Here is a 22493-nt window from a genome sequence, read left to right as displayed (position 1 = left end):
ATCTGATTTGGTATCAAGTGAACTTTAATAGTAACCCCTCAGCACTATTATAGGTTTTCTCCCTATAATGCAACCTGGCAAATAGCTCCTTTAAATACTACAGCAGCAACCTTTGGTAGTATTGGCCTTGGGTCCACTGGGTGTGTGGGACATTTGATTCTGGCTTTCCAGAGAATTCAAGTAGAATCCATGGCTGCTCCTGTCTCCCCAGAGTAACAGCATGAACACACTCCATTCCTTCGATTGTTTATTACTTCTGTAACTTTCTCATTCCAAATTGTCCAATCCTCAGGTTCCACACTTTCTCTTTTTAGATAAGGTACTCCAATCCTACTCAGTTTTTGGTTTAATTTCCTTTTAGGAAAACTGTTGTACCTAGTTCACCCACAATACCAATCATAGCACTCACTTTTTCCACTGCTCTATAAGGCACTTTGTACAATTTTATTGCTTAGTTCTAGGAAGGCCTAGACTCCAGTTAAGAGTCTTAGTATAACTCAGTTTGCTCACTACAGTTGCCAGCTGCTGATTTACAATATAAAGTCATTTAGTTCAGGGATGTCAAACAGATAAGTGGTACAGAGCTAGCCTTTAGGCCCTATTAACATTTCCGCAAGAATGCTGGTGTCAGTTTCTCACCAGCTAGCCCAAGCCAGGGAACAATTCTGCCCTAGATCCTACCTGTTATGAAGAACTGCACAACTTGATTTAACTTTGTAGGGAAGACAAATGCTTAGTTAGGCAGTTGATCCTCACTGACACACTCAACTGGATATTGTTTGGTTAAGAATTGTGTCCCGCATACAAGTGTTTCAGTTTAACAATATTAGTTTACTACAAGTTACACAAAGCCAAGAAACAATTTTTCAAAACCTTATTTTTAAAGGCAAAAGTATTCAGAATTTTATTTCTTAAGCAAAAGAAAAAAAAAAATCACATTATTTCCACTCTGCATATTTTATAGAAGCGTTTGGGGGAGTTATTTTTGCAGGTATATTTTAAGTTCCTAAGCAAGTCCAGATTAAAAATTTAATAAAACAATTATGGCTTCAGACACAAAATTACAACAGCAAAGGACAGAACTTGTGGAAGACTTAAACACAGAGCCACTTACATTAAATTTCCCAATTAAAAAAGTAGGAGGTAATTTTTAGTAAAGACAAAAGACAAAGCAGAAACAGCAAATGTCTTTATTGTGTTAGTCACAAATCCACTGAACACATCAGCAAAGATGCACTGTTCCAAGAATACCCATGCTGTAAATTCACAAAATGTTAAAAAAAAAATATGCCCTCTTTGTGCCAACTACTCCACCTTTTCTTTATCCCAAGCCCCAAAACCATGAATCTACATGGGGACCACTGGAACAGCATTAAAAAAAAAAAAAGACGACAAAATTAAAGATGGAAGACTAGGTAGTGGAAAAGGACAACTACTTTAACTGACACAAGGACTGAAAAAAAGAAAAAAGCTGAAAACTTTGGCCAAGGGATTCAATTTAATTCTGTAGGCATATTAGGACTCAAATGCACTCAGATCCAGAGCTGCTCTATTATTGGGTTTATTTTCCCCATAACTGATAAACAAAACAGTTCTACATTTGTGTCCCCCTAATGACTTGCACATTGGATGGGCCACAGGCTGTAGTGGGAACAAGTTTCCTTCCTTCCAATTTTCAAGTGGATGTAATCCAAAGAAATACCTCAAAGAAAGCAAGTGCACCCACTGATGATCTGCCAATCAGGAATAGAAAGAAGCAGGTGGTGCTTGCCCTTACCTGCTTGGACAATATAAAGCACTACGTAAGCGTGCTTGACAGGAGTAGAGCAAGTAACCAAGCCTTGGTAGCAGCCGCAATCTGGGCATACCAGACCAATCAAAAACAGATTTTCCTTCTGCTGCATGGATGTTGTGGGTAAGGTCTGTCATTATCAGCACTGCCAGAAGTTCCAGTGTATAACCCAAAGTTATACTTGTCACCCTGGTTGGTTTTGATTTAGAACAGCTATATACAGCTGATCACCCATCCACATGTACAGTAAATAAAAAGATCTGTGCAACAATAACTGTAGATAGTTCCTTCATCCAGTTAACACTTTACACTTGTCCCACCATACCTACCTATGATTAGACCAACTTTTTGTCCCAAAAGGAATAATACAGACCCCAAAGTTAAAGTTCCTCTTTCTTTACTCATTGGGTAGCCAGGTTAACAGTTTTATTTATTTAAAACACCCTTTTGGTTGAATTAAACTATCTACTGGAAGATTACAATTTCTTCTAAGTCTTCATTTGAAGGAGATGGCCTTTAATACTTGCTGCAACTCTTGGGCAGAGGTAATTGAAAATATGTTATTTTTATATAAATTTGAGCAACTGTAAACCAATCACTGGAATACATGTGATGCTTGGAGGCAAGAGAGTAATTCTCTTTAAAACACCCCACTTCTCTCTAGAGAAGATGAGAGGTACAATGGTTTGTGTTATTGCAACTTCTGGTAAGTAATCAATCCTTTTTCTCATTTAGATATGGTTTTAGTATAAGCGATTTTATGGTTTACTTCCAAATTTGGCTGACAGTTTGCCAATGAGATTCATGACCTTGGGATTATTTTGGTACTTTGACATATTAGCTGGGTTCTGGGCAACATCTTGGAATGCAACCATAACTTCTGGATCCTATAAAACAAAAAGAAAAGATTTATTAAAATGTTACTCTATTACTACAAGGCCTAAAGAGTTAAGTCTTCTGACAGTACTAGAGATTGAAGCTGAAGGCAATGCAATGCTGGACACATAACTTGATTGATGCCTAAAGCTGAGCAGTGCAAGGCCAGCTCAAGTCATGGACAAGATCTCTAAAGAAAACCCAGATATTGTAAAATGTAGTACGGTAATTCATCAGGTAATCTTCTGTTGTTACCGAATTAGTATGACAACAATGTGCAAAAAGATATTGGTAGGTAGTGTTTTGGATACTGGCATATTACTTAGTATATTGGGAACAACTGAATTGTGATAAAACTGCAGAGGGAATGGGATGGAGATATTTAAGCAAAAAGAATTATATCACTTTCTGTGAATAGTTTAGGTTAAACTATGGTATTACACAAAGCAAAACATGAGGGAGGGGAGGAAGGATGCAAGTCATACTCAACACAGGAAAAGCAAATCTCTTCCAAACACACATTAAACTACTGATTCCTTTGCGTTTTAAAATGTTCAGACTGCTTGTAAAATGCTAAGCCAGAGGTTCTCAATCTTTTTAGGCTCCAAGACCTTCTGACAGACTCAAGGCACCCTTTGGAAAATGTCAACTCTTAGGTTGCACTTGATTTTTGACTACAGAAAAATAGAGCAATTCTTTTTGCTTCAAAGAACTCAGAAAGACCACAGTAGGTTGGAATATTTTGAGGCTATAGTTTCCTATCTGAAATTTCTGGGTTCATCTACAGCAGCCTGGTTGAGAATCACTGTACTTAGCAGGGGTAGCCAGTAAATAGATACAAAAGCAGCCATCTTGCCTACTTTTCAAGTCACCTCTATACACAACCATAAATCAGCTCCAAAATGGAATGAACTATGACATGATTTAAGTGAAGGCTAGGATTCAGTCACAGGAGTCTATGCCATATTTACTCATATACCATATGCACCATTTCCCCCCAAAAATCAGTCCTCTAAAATTGGGCTGGGGCATCTTGAACCCTTAAGGAAGCTACGTTTTCTGCACTGAAATTGAATCATGTAATGGCTGCTATGGGCTGTGTTCTTCTAGCACAGAAAGGAGGGGCAGAGTGTATCCTTCAGTTATTTTTAACCCACTTATAGCTGTTGAGCATTAGATACATAGTTCTGAAGTTGCAGCTAGAGACTGAGTGATCCTGCATAATGGGCTCTGCCCCACCTGCCTGGGGCCAGCATTTAGCCATGCTGAGCCCTTGCGGTAACAGTTAAGATTCTGGAAAAAGTCTTTTCTCTTCATTCTTTGTTCCCAAAACAGTGTGCACCCTCAAATAATATCCATTATGTGAATAATATGTTGTTAGTTTATAAAAAAAAACCCTCTGCAGATGGGCATATGATGCATGTTAATATGGTGGCAGGCATGGGGTTCAGTGTGCCAACGTACTAGTGATTCATTATTAACACACACAATTCTGAAATGATTAAACAAAAAGAGAAATGAAAAATATTTTTCTATGTTTCCCATCAGCATTGTTTCTCCTCCACCCATAACTTAAAAAAGGCTCACAAATAAGCCCTGGGGCAAACTGGTGAAAGGCTTCTCTACTCTAACACTAACTGGTTTAACAGGGTAAAAATAGACTTAAAATGAGAAAGTAGACTTTCAGAGAGATAACAGGATTTTCCAGATCAATTCACTGATGCATCTTGCTGACTAAAGTTTTGTAAGTGGCAAAAACCATAGCATATGTTGAAAAGAAAAGCAAAAAATTCTAGAGCTAGCCACACTAAGATGTCACAACAGTACAAGGAAAAAAGCTGACCTGAGCTTATGTATAATTCTACCAATAAGATCTGTGTGTTCATGTTCAGAGAATAAAGTGGTAAAGTCATGTACAGTAAGCTCAGATCTTGTAACAGCCTTTTGAGGTAACTTCACTCCATAGGCATTTTTTAGATGTGTCGCATGCATTTGTGTAAATAGCAAAATGTGCACCAGTGCTGAGAAAATGCCAGCAGCGCACTTTTGAACTAAAACACACCAAAGATGTTTTAGTTCAAAAGCACACCGCTGCCGTTTTCCCAGCACTGATGCACATTTCCCCATTTATACAAATGCATGCGATGCAGCACAGGGTGCATCAGCTTGCATGCAGATGCACTGGATCTCCAGCGTGTTGTAGCATGAAAAGGTATGTGTATTAATGGCCTATGTGGCTGACAAAAAGCTCCCAGAAAACAGAGTTCCCTATGCAGCTTATACTTTTAGTTTGGCTTATAACATTATGATAAAATGGGATGTTAAAAGAAAGCAAGCCTCACCCAGCTAGAGAAAAACCTTTATGTTCATTGGCAGGGTTTCAATATCTGGCTTTTTGGTTTGTTGCCCTTTAAAAGGATTAGATTGAGAAAGATCACATCTCTACACCCCTGTCTCTCATCCCAGTATTCATGAACATGCATAAAATGAAAGAAAGACTTTCACATTCAGTGGCTTGCAACTCTCACCTGCATAGCTGCAAGAACCTCTGGGTCACTGAGAATCTCATTGAGACCAGGCATTCCTGCCATCCCAGGCATACCTCCAGGAAACCCACCTGCAACGTACAAAGGATAAGGGTACATTTAATGGGGGAAGGAAAAAATGGTTTCTATTTATCTACATTTAAGCACAAGAAGAGACCCAGTTAACCCCATCCATTAGCAACTCTCCCTGGCCACGAGCATAAGCAAACCCATCTTTCCTGAGAAAACCAGAAACTTTCTGCTATTAAATGCAGGAAGAAGGGAGGGGAGGGAAGAAGGAATACCTGGGAAGCCACCAAATTGAGCTCCTCCTGCCTGTCGCCGGGCTTCTTCCTCCTACAAACAAAAGCATGTCATATTCTGAAAAAAGCAGTGATACTGCAGACAGTTTTGCAAACACAGTGCAAGTGGCCATATCAGGCACTTCAAACATGGCACCCATAACCACATAAGTACCTGGATACACACAAAGCCAGGTGATGATATGTATTGGGGGGGGAAAGAAAAATTGGCGAGAGGAAAACATGCCAGAATAAGTCAGTCATGTTCAGTGAAACATGCTCTCTGAATCTGGACGGAAAAATCATACACTTCAGCTCAAACCAAAAACTGAAAAGGCTTCAGGTTGTTACAGGCAGGGGGCACATGGGAGGATAGTCCAAACACCACATGGGAGAATAGTCCAAACACAAGGTTCTTTGCAACCATAAGGGGTACAGCTTTCTTTAAAAAGTGGCAATTCTGGTGTACAAACTTGAAACAAGGGAGGTACAAATTACAAGATGTGATAAAACTTGCTTATATACAAAGTGATAAAAGTTAACAGTTATGCAAAATTCTGCTCCCAATTTATCAGTTAGTCAAGGAGGGTCACACCCCCTATACTATGTTACAAAAAAAGGACAAAAAGGAAATTTATATAGCAGAATTTTTCCCCAAAAGGTTAACCCTGAAAACACCACATTACTGATCACACACAGCACTATTTTTAACAGCCAAATAAAAAGCCCACCCTCTGTGCTCTCTCATGTTCTTCTCGTGCCTTCTTTACTCGCTCCATCCTTTCCTTGATTTCTTTTTCTTCCCGCTTTCGCTCATACTTCCTCCGGTGCTCAGCAATTTTCTGAGCCTGAGAAAAGGAACAATGAATATCGCCGTGTGTATTACGAAGCACACACTGGAAATGCTCATTTTATACTGACATTGATAAATTTAGCCACTGAGCTAGCTCCAAGAAGATTAACACACAAACATGGATGGCTTCAGGGCTTTCACATTACAGCCTTTGAAAACCGTGTCTAAATACTTCCAAATGTCTACCCATACCCCCCTCAATAGTACCAGGGCCCCAAAGAAAAGCTGATTAAGTACACAGTCCTGTCACAGATATATACTAGCAGCCCCTGAACTGACTAGCTTGCTTTATTTCAACTGATTACTGAAAAGCCTTAAAAAGGGATGCCAATACCATGGCACTGACAACACTATGAACTTAACCAACATTGTTTACACAAAAGTTCTTTTAAGTCCATAGCCCCAGAACTGAAAAAGCTATGTATTTAGAACTGAAAAAGCCTATGTATTTAAACTGAACACATTATGCATGTCTTATCCTTTGAGAATGCCTTTTAACACAGATGATCTGACCCAAAAGGGATTAAACTAAGTTATCAAGTGTAGTCCTTGTGTCTTTGTGTAGTTGAGGGTGGAGACTTGCCCAATGCAAAGCAGGCAAGCCCCAGTATGAAAGTGTACTACCGCCTCCCAGTATGAGGATCTCAGCTACATGCTTATTTTATGGAGATGTGGGATTTCCCCTTAGCTTCATCCTTTTGGATAAGGGCAAGCAAGAATCATGGGCATCTGAGCCCATAGGTCTTGGTTGCAAACATAGGTCTTGGGGCTTGCATGCAAGACGCCTGCCATGGATTTGGGAGCATCCGAAACCCCAGGCTAAAGAGTCTGGGAGGGAAGAAACTTGCCGGTAGTAACATCACATGGACCTGAACAACTGAGCTTTGCTCAGTGGATGGAATTCAAAATGGAATCCGATTTAACTGGATTTGGCCTGAGAGTTTTTATTTTTTTTTTAAAAAAGGTTCCCATTACCATTTTTGTCACCAAAGTGCCAGCCTGGTATTGCAGTACTCCCAGGCCCAGTGCTTCTCTCTCCTGGGGAAGACACTACCTCCCCGCACCATTTTATGAGGGCCACACATTAAAAAAGGTTCCTATCAGGAACTTTTGTCCCACAGGCCATGCATTTTATAGCTGTGCTCATAGTTGGCTGCACTTAAATCAGCTTCATAGTTGGTTTCCATTACTGAACACATGCTGTTTTTGGCAGCAATTTAATGACAGACAGTGAGCTTTCCTTGTATGTGAATGTAAAACGAGGGGCTTCCCCCCTACCCCTCCATGCTTACTGGGGGGGGGGGGAAAAAAACCTATTCAAGTAAAAAGTAAATACAGTAGATGACCTACTGTGCTCTCGGCTGTGTGTGTCATTACACCCCAACACAAAACTTCCTTGTTGTAAGTGGCAAAGTAACTGACTCAAGTCCTTGTACAGTAAGTGAGCAGCTAAGCCACTTTCAATACCAAGCAGCAACTTGGGTTTTATGGCTGCAGCCTTGAAATTGACAGCTGCTAGTCATTTTTTGCAATTATTATGCAGTTAAATGGAGAACAATCACCAAAAACAGCGGCTGAGAAATGCTATGGACTTAAACAATTTAAACATTTGATCAGTCTGCAGGTAACATATCAGTTACTGATAAAAAAAAAAATTGAGACCAGCATTGTGTTACGTCATTAAGTAAATTATATGCTTATCTGATATGAATATATGGAGATGACCATACTTTGGTTCACAACAAACATGAGATCCCAGGAGATCAGTAGGCTCATTCATGGGACAGTTTAAGCTTGTAAAATGGTTAAGAAGTTGTATCAGTAGAAAATGCCTTTTATAGGGGTATGGTATACAGATTAAGCCATGCTGCTGGGTACAGGAATTTGTTTGTAGCGTAAGTACCTGCCTACCTTGAAGGATTATAACTTTTAAAAGGAAAGCATATGCTGCCCCCTTGTGGTAAACCAGCAGAAGCATTTATTATCAGAACTATATTGAGAATATTGCCTCTTGATTTCCACAAGTGCAGAATAAATCCCCAGTGCTACTAAATCTCAAGGATTTAGTGTTTACTAAAGCATCTTGAAGCACTGAGTATTTGGACCCAAGGTTATGAAACTATCTTAGATCAGAACTCCAAAGAACAAGAGAGATACACAGGTGGGTTTGTAATGTTATTATATACAGGAAACTTTCAGACATCCTGTTTCCTACAACTGTCCATGGGGAGGAAGAAACTGAAGTAGCTGGAGTCATAGAAGGACTTTATAATCTAGTCTGCAAACATCAAAGGCTGCAAAGACACTTGTGTAGTTCTACTAGACACTATTTTCTAGAAAGTTTACAGTGTACCATGCAAGATTAAGGTCACCATAGAGATGTCAAAAGATTCACTCCTTGATCACATACTACTTACTCTGGGCTGCACCTCCTTTAACATGGCACTAGCCTCTTCATCATAATCCAGTTTACATGCCAAAGCAAGATCATGTGCAGCCTCCTCCCAGTGACCCAGAAGCCTGGAATTGAGAAGATGTTAACACAGGTGTTGCCCCACAGATTCTCTTCCCTTCCTCTCCTTGAAAGTACTTGCAACTAATGATAACCGCGTTAGCCTTTTAAGAGTGAATACACAACAGTACCCGATTGGTTACTGAAAACACCAGAACTTGCTGATAAGTCATGTTCATCACAGAAACCAAATCGGAAAAACTAACGAGGAATATTTCCATCCTTTATACCACCAAAACAGCCACTTCTGATGGAAGAGAAGCCTAACTGGCTTCAGAGCTTTTGTCTGTCACAGCTCTCAACTGCACAAAAAAGACTGCTGTTAGAAAAGAAGAAATTCCTAGAGGAAAGGGCAGAGGTGTATTACATCTAACAGGTACCATGTCACTGTAAAAAATTAATTGGATGATAGCATGTCTAGAGGATCAAACACCTAATTTTTTTAATATGGACAGAGCTATCCATCCAGTCAGGTCTTAAGACCGTTCAGTGCTGGCCAGACCCCTAAATTTTCATGAAAAAAAACTGTAAAGCCAGAAAAGTAATTTTTCCAGTTTTTTTTCAGAAATGCCCAAACCAGATGATAACTATTTACATGCCAGAGATAAATCTGATCTCCAAAATATGCACCTGACATTGTTATGCGTGTTGATCAGCCAGGGAAGTGGTGGTATATATTAGAGGCCCATCCCTGCAAAAATTGTTTGTTACGTTTCAGAGGGAAAGCCCTTTGCAGAGAGAATTCATTAACAGGAGATTGTCACTTAGGAGTTATTTTTCACTCCTTAGATAGAATAACTGACAAAATGCGAGTAACAGTTTCTGTCTGGGAGGAAATCATATGCAAGGATGTAAGTATTTCTACATCCCAGGAATATAAAACTGAATTAAGAACTCTTAACACGACAGTCATATGCATATCTCGGGGGAAGAAGTCATCAGCCCAATATACACATACAACTTGAAGACTGAATGGGAAAACAAGACATAAAAATGTCTTTGGAGAAAGCTCCTTATCCAGAATTATTGACATTGCTGGCCAGGCAGGCAACTATTTTGGGTGGGGAGCTGCTTACTGAGATTTAGCAAGCTGGTGGGGCTACCCTTGCCGCCCTCAACCCTGGTCGCCATCTTGGGAGTGGAAGTCCAGCTCCCTAACGCCCTGACCTTTGCCATGGGAAGTCCCTCCCCTTGCCCCCAGAAGTACTCCTTTTGGGAAGGGGGTTTGCCATCTTGGAACTGGAAAAAAGAATTATATACTAAAAAAAAATCAAACATTGACGATAACATTTGAATTTTATTTTTAAAAATATTTTTGTCTTGATTTGTGTGTGGTGTTGTGTATAGAGAGCTGATTGCATAATAGCTCAAAATGAAGTCTTATTCTTGTATATTGTAGGGGACCATGGAGGGGTGGGGGGGTGTATGGGGTGGAAGAAGAGGTGTGTAGAGGGTGAGGGTGTCCCATGCTGCCACTGCTGAGCCCAGATGGGCAAGCCAGGAGCAGGCACATGTGCACAGGGTCAGAGCTGTGCAGCACAGTTCCCCGCCAGTACTGCATGGCTGAGGTTGGTGGCAGTGGCAACCGGAAAGAGCCGCCTGCCACCTGGGCAGTCTAGAAAGACAGTTCAGCTGCAGAGCCACCCCAGCCCTCCTGTGTGCTCACAGGGTGGCAGGGTGTGCCACAGCTGGCCTGTGCCTGGGACACAGGACTAAGGGACCTGCTGTGAACTGAATCCAGCCGCCAGGCCATATTTTGCCCACTCCTGGTCTAGGTTCACAGTTGGAGAAAAGCTGGGTAACCTGTACAGCAGTGCTGTCCGAATTTTAAGCGGCTGGAGGGGCCACGCTACTGCAAGCCACAGGTCCCTAAGCCAACTCCCAGGGCAGGAGTAGGAAGTGAAAGCTGAGAGAATGGCTTAGCTCAGGAGACCCCAGTTACAGCAGCAGCTAGAGTAATGGGGGGGAGCACTGGTCAGGTAGGAGCCCCAGGCTGCCATGAAGCCTATTGGCTGTCAGTAGACAGCCCTACTGTAGGGGAAACAAGGAGTGAGTGGGGCTGTTCACTAGTGCTGCTGTCTAGTGTGAAAAGCAGGGTGAGATTTCCACTCTCCCACGTTTTTGTGTTTTTTGCAATCTGTTCTCCAGCTTATGGTTAAGTTTGTATGATTTATTTTCCTTGTGGAATGATTTTTTCTCTATGTTAGATACTTTAATAATTGTCTGTGGTTAAGGTCATTTTCAGAATGACTGATAATTACTAACATGTTTCGTCTGTGGAGGAAGCAATCTATAGTATTCTATATACATTTTCCTCTTCTGAAGCTGCAAGGTCTGGTCTGGGATATGAGGAATTAAGGTTTCCTGGGATAAGGAGTTACCCCAGGGGCAAATCCTTCTGTTCCTTGTAGACTTACAGCAAAGCAGTGGAGAGGGGCTTGGGGACAAGGGGCATCCCAACATCACACTACCATAGCACAGATGGCTTAACTATCTGTAACAAACTAACTGGTAGTTAAACATTATGGCTGGTTAGTTTGCATAGCTCTGTACCTTTAAATATTCCTTAAAAAAAGGGTCATTTTTCACTGTTTTAATATATTAAAACTGTTCTTTAAAAAACAAAAAACCCCAAAAAACAAAAACCCAGAACTGAAGCAATAAAAAGTTCTTTATTTATTTTTAGGGTTGTTGGTTTTTTTAAATTTTATAAATAGAGTTGAGATATTCCATTATCTTGTCGCCCAAATGCCTGTTTTAATAGCTACATTCTGCATAACTACATCCTAAAATTTCAGCTAGGACTTGTAGTAAAAGCTACTCTTCCCAAGAAGTTTAACTTTATTCACATAAACTGCTTTGAAATCCTTTAGAAAAAAACACAGAATTATATTCCACAAAAATCATGGTCCTATAACTTAGGCTGTTCAGTGACCAATGAGAAGACATGCAATAGTTTTTAGAACACTTAGTCCCAGCGTTATCTCCCTTCTCGCCACAAAGGGTCACCCACCCAAACTTAGCATAATGAATTCTTGCCTATGACTATGACTTCAAAGTACTACAGCACCACACAACAGACTCTACAATGGAAATCACAGTGGGAAAGTAAGGGAGGTGAACTGTGACTGCAATTCTTTACCTGTGTGCTTTCCCCCGCCACTTGTAGGTCTGTGCTGAATCTGGGTTAATGGTAATGGCTCTGTCACAATCTCTAATAGCAGCATTTGGCTTCTGTAGTTTCACAAAAACACTGTAAGGAGGACAAAATATAATTTACATGTTCAACCACCACTGAACTCTTCGTCAGGAATGGTTCCAATGTTTTTCATACAATCAACTTCAATAGGTGAGAGAATAAGATACACATTTAAAGAATTCTAATGCAAACTGATTTTGAGATGCAAGAGGCTTGTGTCTTCACCTTCCCTGCTCCCACTAATATTCAGAGTTTATCACCAAATAGTGACATGGACAAGCTAATTTTGTTCCTTTTTCTCTTTTTAGGAATAATGAAGCAGAGAGAACAAACAAAGCCACCAGACCCCCACACAAAAACCCCAAACAAAAGCAAGCAGACAGTCTTACAGTTGAGTTTTCTTTAGAGCTAAATATCTGTGAAAAGGATTATTCCTTAAATGCAGAACTCAATTAAAGGGGTTTAGATTGTAGCTGTGTTGGTCTAAGGACATAGGCAGACAAGGTTCCTTGGGTGAATTTGATACCTTTTATTAGACCAACCCAAATAGTTGGAGAAAAGTTATTAAGCAAGCTTTCGGGTTGAAAAACCCTTCGTCAGGCTAAGGAAGTTTCAGCAGTTGGTGTGTGCTCTCCCTGGATGGAATGAAAATCCTGTGACCTTGAACTACTGTGATTTTCTGTAGTGTTGAAATAGCTTTCTGAATGAAAACATCAGGGTTAACAAATTCCAAGTATTTCCTTCACTGCTTTTTTTAATGGGAGCATACCAAAACTCTATTAATAGGCCCACCCCTGATAAGAGGAAGGAAATAGTAAGAAACAATGGGTATTTAAGCCTTAACCTAGGTTGGTATAAGAAGCTAAACATTTAAAATAGTTTGAATGCCTTCTGACATAGGTTTTCAAAGTGACATAAGACAATAGCCTGTTGTATCAGTTATGAACTAGCTGTGGACAAAAGAAGACCTGTAGTCCCCATAGTGTAAGTGAGCAGATATTTTTTCCAAGCTGATCTATTGTGAGATGAAAAACTAAGACCAGGTAACATTTTGGGTCTCCCAAGTGGAAGGGTGGGACTGAAACTTTTAGTTTAACATATAGGGTATTTTCCATTATGTCATAGCTATTATGTTTCATTATTCTGCAAGTTCAGTATTAGGATTCAGTAAAGCTTTTTGTATTCTTTATATAAGCGCATAGTTTAAGTTCATTATTTCATCTGCATCAGTTTACCAACATGTTTTGATGTTAAATTAACTGAAGTTTTGTCCATCTCCAAGAGTGCAACCACTGGCAAGTGCCTGGAGCTACAAGTGGCACTGGCAAGGATGGTTCCCAGGTAGCACCAGAAAGAGACTGATGAGAACCAATGTAAACACAGAAAACATTGATACCCAAGCATTTGCACTGGCCAAGATTAACTTGGATATAAAACAAAGTAAGGGACTATACATATGCAAACTTTGATATAGGAGGCTGGGAAAAAGAGGCCAGCCATGCACAGACATAATACTACGAAGGTGAAGGCCAACATAATCCTGTCCCATTATTTTAGGGTTAAGTCTAAATAAAGTGAGAGGTAAAACTAGGACTATTTACTTCTGCCAAGGTTCAAAGTATGCTTTTTTTCCCCTCTCTCTTCATTCAGCCTATCCACATCAAATCTGAGACAGAACCCTGTTTTTCCCTTGCACTGTGACACCTGTAGAAAGATCATGAAAATGCATCAGTAGTTTGTGCTACTCACCTAGCTCGTTTAGCATACAAGATGGCCAAACGAGGATTCAGCTTGATAGCTGCTGTGAACAAGTCAATGGCTTGTTGAAGTTCACCTGAAAGTCAATAAAAATAACACTTCAAAACCACCACACACTAAGATTAAAAGGAAGTTCCCACCTTTCTTAGGTAGATTTGTGCACTCAGGCATACCTTAAAAAGACAACACAAAACATCATTATAAAAAGAGCCACATGTTTCTGGAACACTGATTACTATTGCTAAAAACAGACAAAGATTGCTATGACATTAAAAAAAAAAAATCCTCTATTTTCAGTTCAGTTTGTGCATTTGGCATTGTCTGGGTCAGCTACGCAAACCCTTTCTTTATACAGGTCTTTAACAGCAAAGAATTTATTTTTAAATTACAGGTGTACAATTATAAAACCAACAAGAGGCAGAGAACTTAAAGGTGCAATATTCAAAGCCAACATGAAATTTAGTCATCTTAAAAAGTTATTATAACACAACTCTGATTGCAGATACTCTGAACCAAAATGCATCCCCCCACCATTAATGTTAAAAAGAGGTGAATTTTTTAAAAAGGTTACCACACTCTAGCTAGTATTGTGCTGGAAACTGCAAGAGAGAGAACAGTGAAATAAACCTTGGTCATACCCAGTTCAATATCTCTTTCAGCATCCACCCTCTGCCACTGCAATACAGGATACTGGGCAAGACAGACCTACATTATGACCCAGTAAATGGTAGTTTTTATATTCTTATTGGGGAGGACAATAATATTTGTAATTCTGAAATCAGGCTGCTACACAAAATAATGCCGTTTTAGACTGTATTTAGGGTGACTAAACAAAAGATATTTTAAGGTTTTACACTATTACAAATTTAACAGTTGAAATTACAGTAAAAATAAAGTCCTTTCAAAACTCAGACAACTCTGTACTAACGTGAGAACACTGAAGCAGCTTACACATTAAGTTTCTAACTGCCAAAATAAACGGCAGCACAACTTAAGTTTCACCATTAAAATACAGCAGTAATTCCCAAAGTTTGTGCTGTAACATACTAGTGTGCTGCAAGAGCACCAGCCCTGTGTGGTGAGCTTAGGTCCACAGACCAATGAGTGAAGCATGCTGCTAATTTTAACTTAAGAGAAAAAAAAAGTAGCCCCAGGTATCAAAAGTTTGAGAAATGCTGGGTGCGTCTACACAAGATGCTTAATGCCCACTGAACTAATTCTACTGCACATTAGATTAGTCCAATGCGCATTAAGCATCACACAAAAAGCATTCATCTGTGGTAATGCGCAGTAGTGGTGATAATGGCACATTAAACTAGTACCTGTTATTACAGGTACTAAACTTAATATGCCAAAATTACAGCGTGTTAATGAATATGGACACGCCCACTGAAAGAGTTAATGCACATGGCCTAGACAGCATGCCATATGCACCCATGTACAAACTAGCCATGTTGGAAGCCTGGCATTGTAGAACAGTCATTTAAAAACAACTAGAAACACTAGTTTCTTCACTCAAAAAGCAGGCTGAGGGGAAAGAGTTCTGCCAGGCAAGAAGAGCAATAGTCATAATGAAGTCAAAAGCCAGAAGAAGACTACTGCTAGGTGGTCCCCCTTCTGAAGTTCAAGCGGTACCATTCTGCTAGGCATCTCTTGGGAGGAAGGCTAAATTCATCTGAAATGCAATACAAAAATGAATTCTGCCAAAAGTGCTTTTAAACAACCCACTCCCTAGCCACACTCCTTTCTTCCTGCTAGAAGCATTCCAGAATACGTTAAGTCAGAATTTAATGGGCCATCAAATAGACACCACATCAGAAGACAGCAGCTAAATTCTAACATACATATTAAGTCATGCAGCTACTCACCTTCACCAAGAGCATTAATGGCTTCCATCTTCTTCTCATTTGCCTGGTCCATCATCTCTTCAGTTACCTTAAAAAAAGCAGCAAAGTCTCTAGACCAAAAACAGTGGGCTCAGAGTGGTCAGTGAAGGGAACTACAGTTCTTTAACTCTAGAAGACCCAGTTTAATTTGACCTGAAGACAGCACCTTATAGAATGTGCTCTGCTTCATTGTTCAAACTGTTAAAATTCATTATATCTAATTTTTAACAACTCGTAGATGTTCTAGGCAAAAAAAAGTCATAATGGCTCATTTTCTTCTTGGCATGCCCAGTTATCTTCTCATTGAAGCTAATGGGAGTTTTGATGCAGCCTCTGTTGGAAGCTGGCCTTGAGTCAGAAAACTCACTGGCCTAAAATTAAGGTTTTTCCTAATTAGAAGGAAGAACTAAAGATACCCAAATCACAGACTGGTCATCTAAACAGACATAAGCATCTTTCTTTTAGAGCAGGGGTGGCCAAAGTGTGGCACAAGAACTGCAAGATGCATGGGCAGCCTGTGTCTGGAGTGCACCACATCATGGAGGGGACAGACAGCATGGCAACAGATAGAGCAGTAAGCAAAGCATAAGATTAGGCAGAGGAAGGGCATGGAAGTGGTACTGAGCAAGGGTGTGGGCCTAATCTGCGATATGCTTGCCCCAAAAAAGTTGGCCTCTATTGCTTTAGAGTTTGATTCTGAGTCAAGTCACAGAAGTAGCAACTTCCCTAGTGCATCACAGGCTAAAGTTGCAGCATTTACCTCCACATTTTCATCTCCCATTTCTTGAGGCTCTTCACTGTCTGGTTCAATCACTCCCTCATTGTCAATTTCTGTGAAAAAAGTTAGTGATTTGAACACTAATATAACAAGATTAATAATTCTTCAATCAACAGACAAGAGTAGAAAAGCTAGTCATTAAAAAGGTAATAGTTGCACTAACAGTAGTTATCTTCCTCACCCAAGTCACTCTCTTCACTCTGAGGCTCAGGTGGCTTAGCTGGCTCTTCTGGTGGCTTGTCCGCTTCATCCTAGTAAAGAATAGACAGAAAGTCATGCGTATGTATCATCTATTGGCTAGACCCCATTTCCATAGCAATTCTAGGACACTTGAACACTGTAATACTGTAGCGTCATCAAGAACAAAAGTATATTCCACTGCAACCAAAGAGCTTGTTTTTGTTTTTTTTGTTTTTATTTAAAACACAACTCTACCCAAAACATGCAAACACTGTCTGAGACAAGCTAAACTTTGGAACAGAGAACTCAATTTAGAATACACTTCATAAATCTGAATTTAGTCCTCTCTCAAGATTCTCTCTCAGAATCAGACTAAGAAATTAGCCAGTCCAAATAATATTATCCACTTCAGAGTCAGCAATGCAATGAGCACTAACTAGCTCCTAACTGCTCGGTTCAACAGAACAAAGTGTTGAATTAACTAGAGACTCTGCTTCTTTTTACCTCTCCGCTTCATTTCTTCCGAGTCAGAAATTCTCTAACAATTCTAACATGCATCCTTTCCTGTTAAATCAGCCCAGATAGGAAAACCATTAAAGCAATACTGTCCCATAGAGATTCAGAATGCCAATGCAAGACTGCTTTTTCTTAGCCCTTTGTTTTGTCCACATCACTCCTCTCTCTGGATCCTTCCACTGTGACAAACATAACAGAAGCAGCCAAACTTCTTAGCCCTTTTTGTTGCAAACCAGAATCTTGGCATGGATAACAGCTTTAAGAACACAACATTGCCAAGTGCAGCATATGCCCCAGAATCAATGCTCCACCCTAGTTCAAACAATAACTTATCATTAGATAGCCTCTTGGAGTAAATTATAAAAACTGGAAGGGAGGAGGATGGAGGGGGGAGGGGGGAATCAAATGGCAAATAATAAGCATCCAGATAGATCTGGCCACTCTTTTCTTCCTATTTACTACGCTTTCTTCAGAAACTGCATTTAAACAACCCAAGGGCTATAGTTTGGCTATCCCCAAAATACAAACTGGCTTGTCCTCACTTTCAAGCCCCATCACAGTCTATAAAAACATGGAACTGGAAGGGCCACTGAGTCCAATCCCCTGCAATTACAACACTACATATTGTCTATACCTACACAAAATGCCTCTTCACCATGGAGATGCCAACCCCCCACCTCAAACTGGCCAACAATGCCAACTTTCATTACCTACTAATTAAACTTTCACATAAACAGCGCTTCTCTAAAGCTTACCATAAACATCCCCCAAAGCTACCTCATTACCCTCTATTAAATTATACTTTGAAAATATCTTTTGCTGCAATGAGTATAAAACATTTAACAGTTCAGCTGCTTTTGCCATTTCCTATCATGCTGACCAACTGTCTCAGTTTCCTTATACTTCCTATATGTCTGCATACTTTTCTACCATCTCATAGTAGCTTAGACTGCGAATTCTTCAGGGCAGTTCTTCTTAAAACTGCCCTTTAGTGGGCTGAACCATAGGTTCATCTTCCTAAGTATTTTGTGTCACAGTGGAAGAGTGGATGCTGAAAGGGAGAGTGAACAGAGCTATGACCAGGGTTTTTCCCACTGTTCCTCTCTCACTTGCAGCCTCCAGCATTTAGTGTCTAGGAAATGCTGATTTAGAGGTTGTACCTGTAACTCTCATGCTCAGTAACTACTAGATGCACCTTGCCTCCAACAATCTGTCCAACTGCTTTTCAAATCTGGCTAAACTGTCAGCGTCCACAACATCTGATGGGAAGGACTACTCTTTTGTTCAGAGTGTGTGTAGTAGCTGGATGAAAACACCACTTGAGGTACACTGGGAAGAGTGGTCTTTGGCAAAAAGGTATTCACTACCAACTGCAAACAGACCAGCCTGAAACTGTCACAGTTCAAACTCTGTAGAGACGCCCTATTTAAAAGCTTCTATAAATTCACTTGTCCCACTGAAAACTTTGAACAGGTTTTCCCCCTGAAATACTATGATTTTTCTGTCAAACTACCCCCCCTCCGGATAAAAATGCACTCTTACCTTAACTGTCTCCTCTTCAGAGGCACTGGCTGGAGCAGGTGGTATCGTACCTCCCATGCTTTTTAGGAAAGGAGGAGGAATAGGGAGAACAAAAATTAAAGACTAGATTAATCAAGTACAGGCCTTTCAGCAGGATTTGAGCTTAGAATAAGAAAAGACTGTCCCAAAGGTAGAAGTAAAACCAAACTATCACTGTTGTCAAAGTAAAAGCACTGAACAAAAAAGCCAGGCACCCTTCCTTTAAGTCTGTCCTATAGTAGCAAGTTAGTTCTAACTCAGTTGGCCTTTCTGTTTTAAACTCCCTATTTTACACTACCCATTTTTTTTTCAAAAAGAATATCTGTCAATCTGCCTGAAATTGCTTGTTCTTTTCTTTGATCTATAAACAAAGTTTGAGTAAAGAAAGCTGAAAATGCTAACTAAATTTTATCTAAATTACTTCAAAAAAAGTTAATAATTTTTACTAGATTTAAAAATTACTGAATCTTAATATTCACAAGACAATGCAGGCACAGAGAAAACTAAAGAAAATCTATTACATCATCACAGCATCTAAATGTTCTTCACCACTGGTAAGAAAGACATGTTGTTTATGTTGGCACAGTCCCTTTAACAGCACAAACTGTTCTACTGCATTAAGACTCTAGATGAGCAGGGTTCGGAAAGTACAGCTTAATAAAGATCATTAGGGTAAGTGGGTATGTCCTCTAACTACTGGAAAGCACTGCATGCACCCTTGGTAAATTAAGTCACTCGGTGTATGCTATATCAAGAGTTTTGCATTCTGAAAACGCCTTAAAAAAACCCAACCTAGATATAAGTACTGTACACTTGACAACGTTCCTACTAATCTTTTCTTCCCTTTCAGAAAGCAGCTACAACTTCTCCACTAGCTGTTTCTTCAACTCTCCTAATAACACAAATGATCAATACTGTACTGATGATGAGTACAAACAGGCATAGTGCGTGGCCTGCAGCCCCGAGAGACTCCTGTTCTACATGCTCAGAAAACCTAGCACTTGAGTTCTAAACAGCTTGACTGTATAATGGTTACTGGCACTACAAATAGTGCCAACTTGGACACTACCCAGAACTTAAGAGCATTAGATGGATACATATGGATCTTAAGCGTATGTCAGTGCTACTCTAAAAGCTTAACAAGAGGAGAAAAGTGTTTACAAGACATTTTTAAAGACTGCCTCATCTGCTCAACCTGAGGAGGGACTGACGACACTATTGTTTTACTCTAAGTTTTTCAATCATTAACCCCAAAAAGCCAATAAATGCAGACATGAAACCTTGTATTATCTGCAAAATGTGACTTAAGACCCCCAAGCAAATGCCCACACACTGAAGAAAAGGCAAGTTTTCTGTTTTCATATGCGGAATAACCTCAAACTGAAATAAATACAAGATCCTGAAAATTAAGGATTTTTTCTTGACAATATCAGAATACTGTATTTACTTGCGCATAACCTGTGCCTTCCCCAACAAACAATTGGGGTGCATATTATGTGAGAAATACAGATCTCTGTGGGTCTGGAGATCTGGTGTCAAATTTCCAGACCCACAGGGAGCTCCCCCCACCACAGGTGACATGGCCTCACAACACTGGATCTGACTGTCATGCATGGCTGTTCCATGGCTGACCCTGTCACACAATGGGTCCAACCCAACAGGCCTGATCTGGTGCGTGGGGCTGACAGCAGGCATGGCTCCCTAGTTGTTGCTATAAAGATTTCTTTTTCTTCATGCTGCCTTCCAAATACAGGATGCATACTGTATACAAGGGCATGTTGCATACAAGAAAATAAGAGTACGTCTTTAAAAAACTCTAACAAACAACCCAATGAATTCTGCATACTTGTACATCTAAACATGTAAAGTGAGGGTTTGATGTTCATTGAGAAAGTTTCTTGCATTCAGGAGTTTAAATGTGAATGTTCAACTTGAAATAATCAGTTACAAAAGCAAAAAAAAAAGATGATCCAAACAGGGGGGCCTGATTAAGATGAGTTGTTAACTGAACTGCTGCAAAATGAGCATTACAGTCATTTCCCCTACGGTGCCTTCGACACCTAAGATAGCAGTCTAAGACATTCTACTTGTTTTTTTTTTTTACAAGTATGGGCTTTTAAACAGATACTAAGTCTGACAGAATAAAAAAACATGAACTTCCTCCTTGCAGCCAAGCACTTTCCCTGCACTCCCCATATCTACACACAGAGTGATTCTAGCTGTCAGGACTCAAAAGACACTCTCTCTCTGGTTCTCCAAACTCACCAAGCCTGGGTACAGCTGATTCTGATGGGGGAGGGGAAGGGGTGGGATACAGAGATATTCACTGTGAGAAACACCTAGGCTAGGTCACTTCCAATCCAAAATAAAAACATTACCTGGAGCCATAAATACAGTGCACATGTACAGCAGCTGCCTGGTCTTAGGAAATGGAGGCTGGTTGAAGCAAGGGGTTCCACATGCATGTAGCAAGAGGCAGTTGGTGTGCGGTGCTAGAGCAGTGGTTTACAACCTGTGGTCTGTGGACCCCTGGGGGTCTGCAGACTATGTCTAAGGGGTCCGCAGAAAGTGACTGATTGATCAATCAAAAGCAAGTGAATGCCTGCACTTACAATTCAAAGGGGTCCGTACCTCCAGTCAAAATTTCCAAAGGGGTCCTCCAATAAAAAAGGTTGAAAACCACTGTGCTAGAATGTAAGAACTACCATTGACGGGGTCAGACCATAGATCCCTCCTGCCCAGGCTCCTGTATTACCTGGCTCTTCAACAGATTGCAAAGAACCACTTCAACAGACCAGAAACTTTCCAGTACTTTGTCAGAGCTGACCCTGGACTCCAGCTGCGTTTTCTAACCCCTGTAAAGGAGGTCACATGTAGCCTCCTGTTTTGGGAGACTGTACTCACTCCTCGCGAGCAGTCCCACTAGCCCCTTGATGAACACCCTCCAATAAAAAGGCCTGTATGTCACACAGTGGCAAAGAGAGGCTGAAAAGGAGAGTGAACTGGGAATCTTGGACTGCAAGTCCCCAGTGCCCCTCACTCCCCTGCTCAAGAGCAAGGGATGTCCCCTCCCCCGCCAAGGACAGGCTGGAAGCTGGCCAAGCCCCCAGCCAGCACCCGTGACAGTGTCAAGGCTCCGTGAAACCCAAGGTTCGCTCACTTGCCCGCCCACCACGTGTGGCCTCGGGCTCCATCCCGGGGCAGGGCCGAGGCAGGCCACCGCCAGAGGAGCTCTGCAGCTCCCCTACCCCCACGCTCCCGGTTGGTGCAAGGAGCTGCCCCCTCCTGGAGCCCTGCGGGAGACACAAAGTCCTTGTTTCCCTCAGTCTGAAGCGACCTCCTCGCCTCGCGGGACGACCCCTAGTCTTGACCCGTCTCACTCCCCAGCCGCTCAAGACTTGGGAGCCCCTCCTGGGCCGCTTCTTCAAAACACAGCAGGCCCCGCCCCCCCAATCCCCTCGGGACTCTGGAGCGCAGACGCTATTCCCTCCGCCGTGGAGGGGGTGAGCGCATGCGCAGCGGCGGCCGCCCCTCGGGAGGACAGGGGCTTCCCGGCCTCACCTCTCGACCCAGTCGCGCAGGAAGTGCAGCTCCTCGGAATGCAGCAGCGCCGGGTTCTCTTTGCACAGCTTCACGAAGGAGCGCAGCTCGCTTAGCTTCCGCGGGTCCATGGCGGGCCGCGCAGCGTGCAGTGCAGTGCAGCCCAGCGCTAGCCCCTCCTCTCCGCTGCCCGCCCCGCACCGCCTCCCCAGCCCC

General features: G+C 41.2%; 1 protein-coding gene across 3 annotated transcripts; it reads right to left on the bottom strand.

The window, feature by feature from the left end:
• Positions 1-1176: 1176 nt before the first annotated feature.
• Positions 1177-22476, bottom strand: ST13 (ST13 Hsp70 interacting protein). Of its 3 annotated transcripts, none has more exons than XM_019489217.2 (12): positions 22299-22476; positions 18720-18777; positions 16645-16732; positions 16464-16561; positions 15686-15752; positions 13809-13893; positions 12003-12113; positions 8766-8868; positions 6227-6343; positions 5499-5550; positions 5197-5285; positions 1177-2679 (listed from the first exon to the last, which is right to left on the bottom strand). In XM_019489217.2, exons 1-12 carry the CDS (start codon positions 22406-22408, stop codon positions 2551-2553), a joined length of 1107 nt encoding a protein of 368 aa, XP_019344762.2. In that variant the 5' UTR covers positions 22409-22476; the 3' UTR covers positions 1177-2550.
• Positions 22477-22493: the final 17 nt, after the last annotated feature.

Source organism: Alligator mississippiensis, chromosome 4 (assembly GCF_030867095.1).
Source record: "Alligator mississippiensis isolate rAllMis1 chromosome 4, rAllMis1, whole genome shotgun sequence".
NCBI lineage: Eukaryota > Metazoa > Chordata > Crocodylia > Alligatoridae > Alligator > Alligator mississippiensis.
The sequence above is the reverse complement of the archived record's forward strand: the minus strand, read 5'-3'. Positions and strand labels throughout refer to the sequence as shown.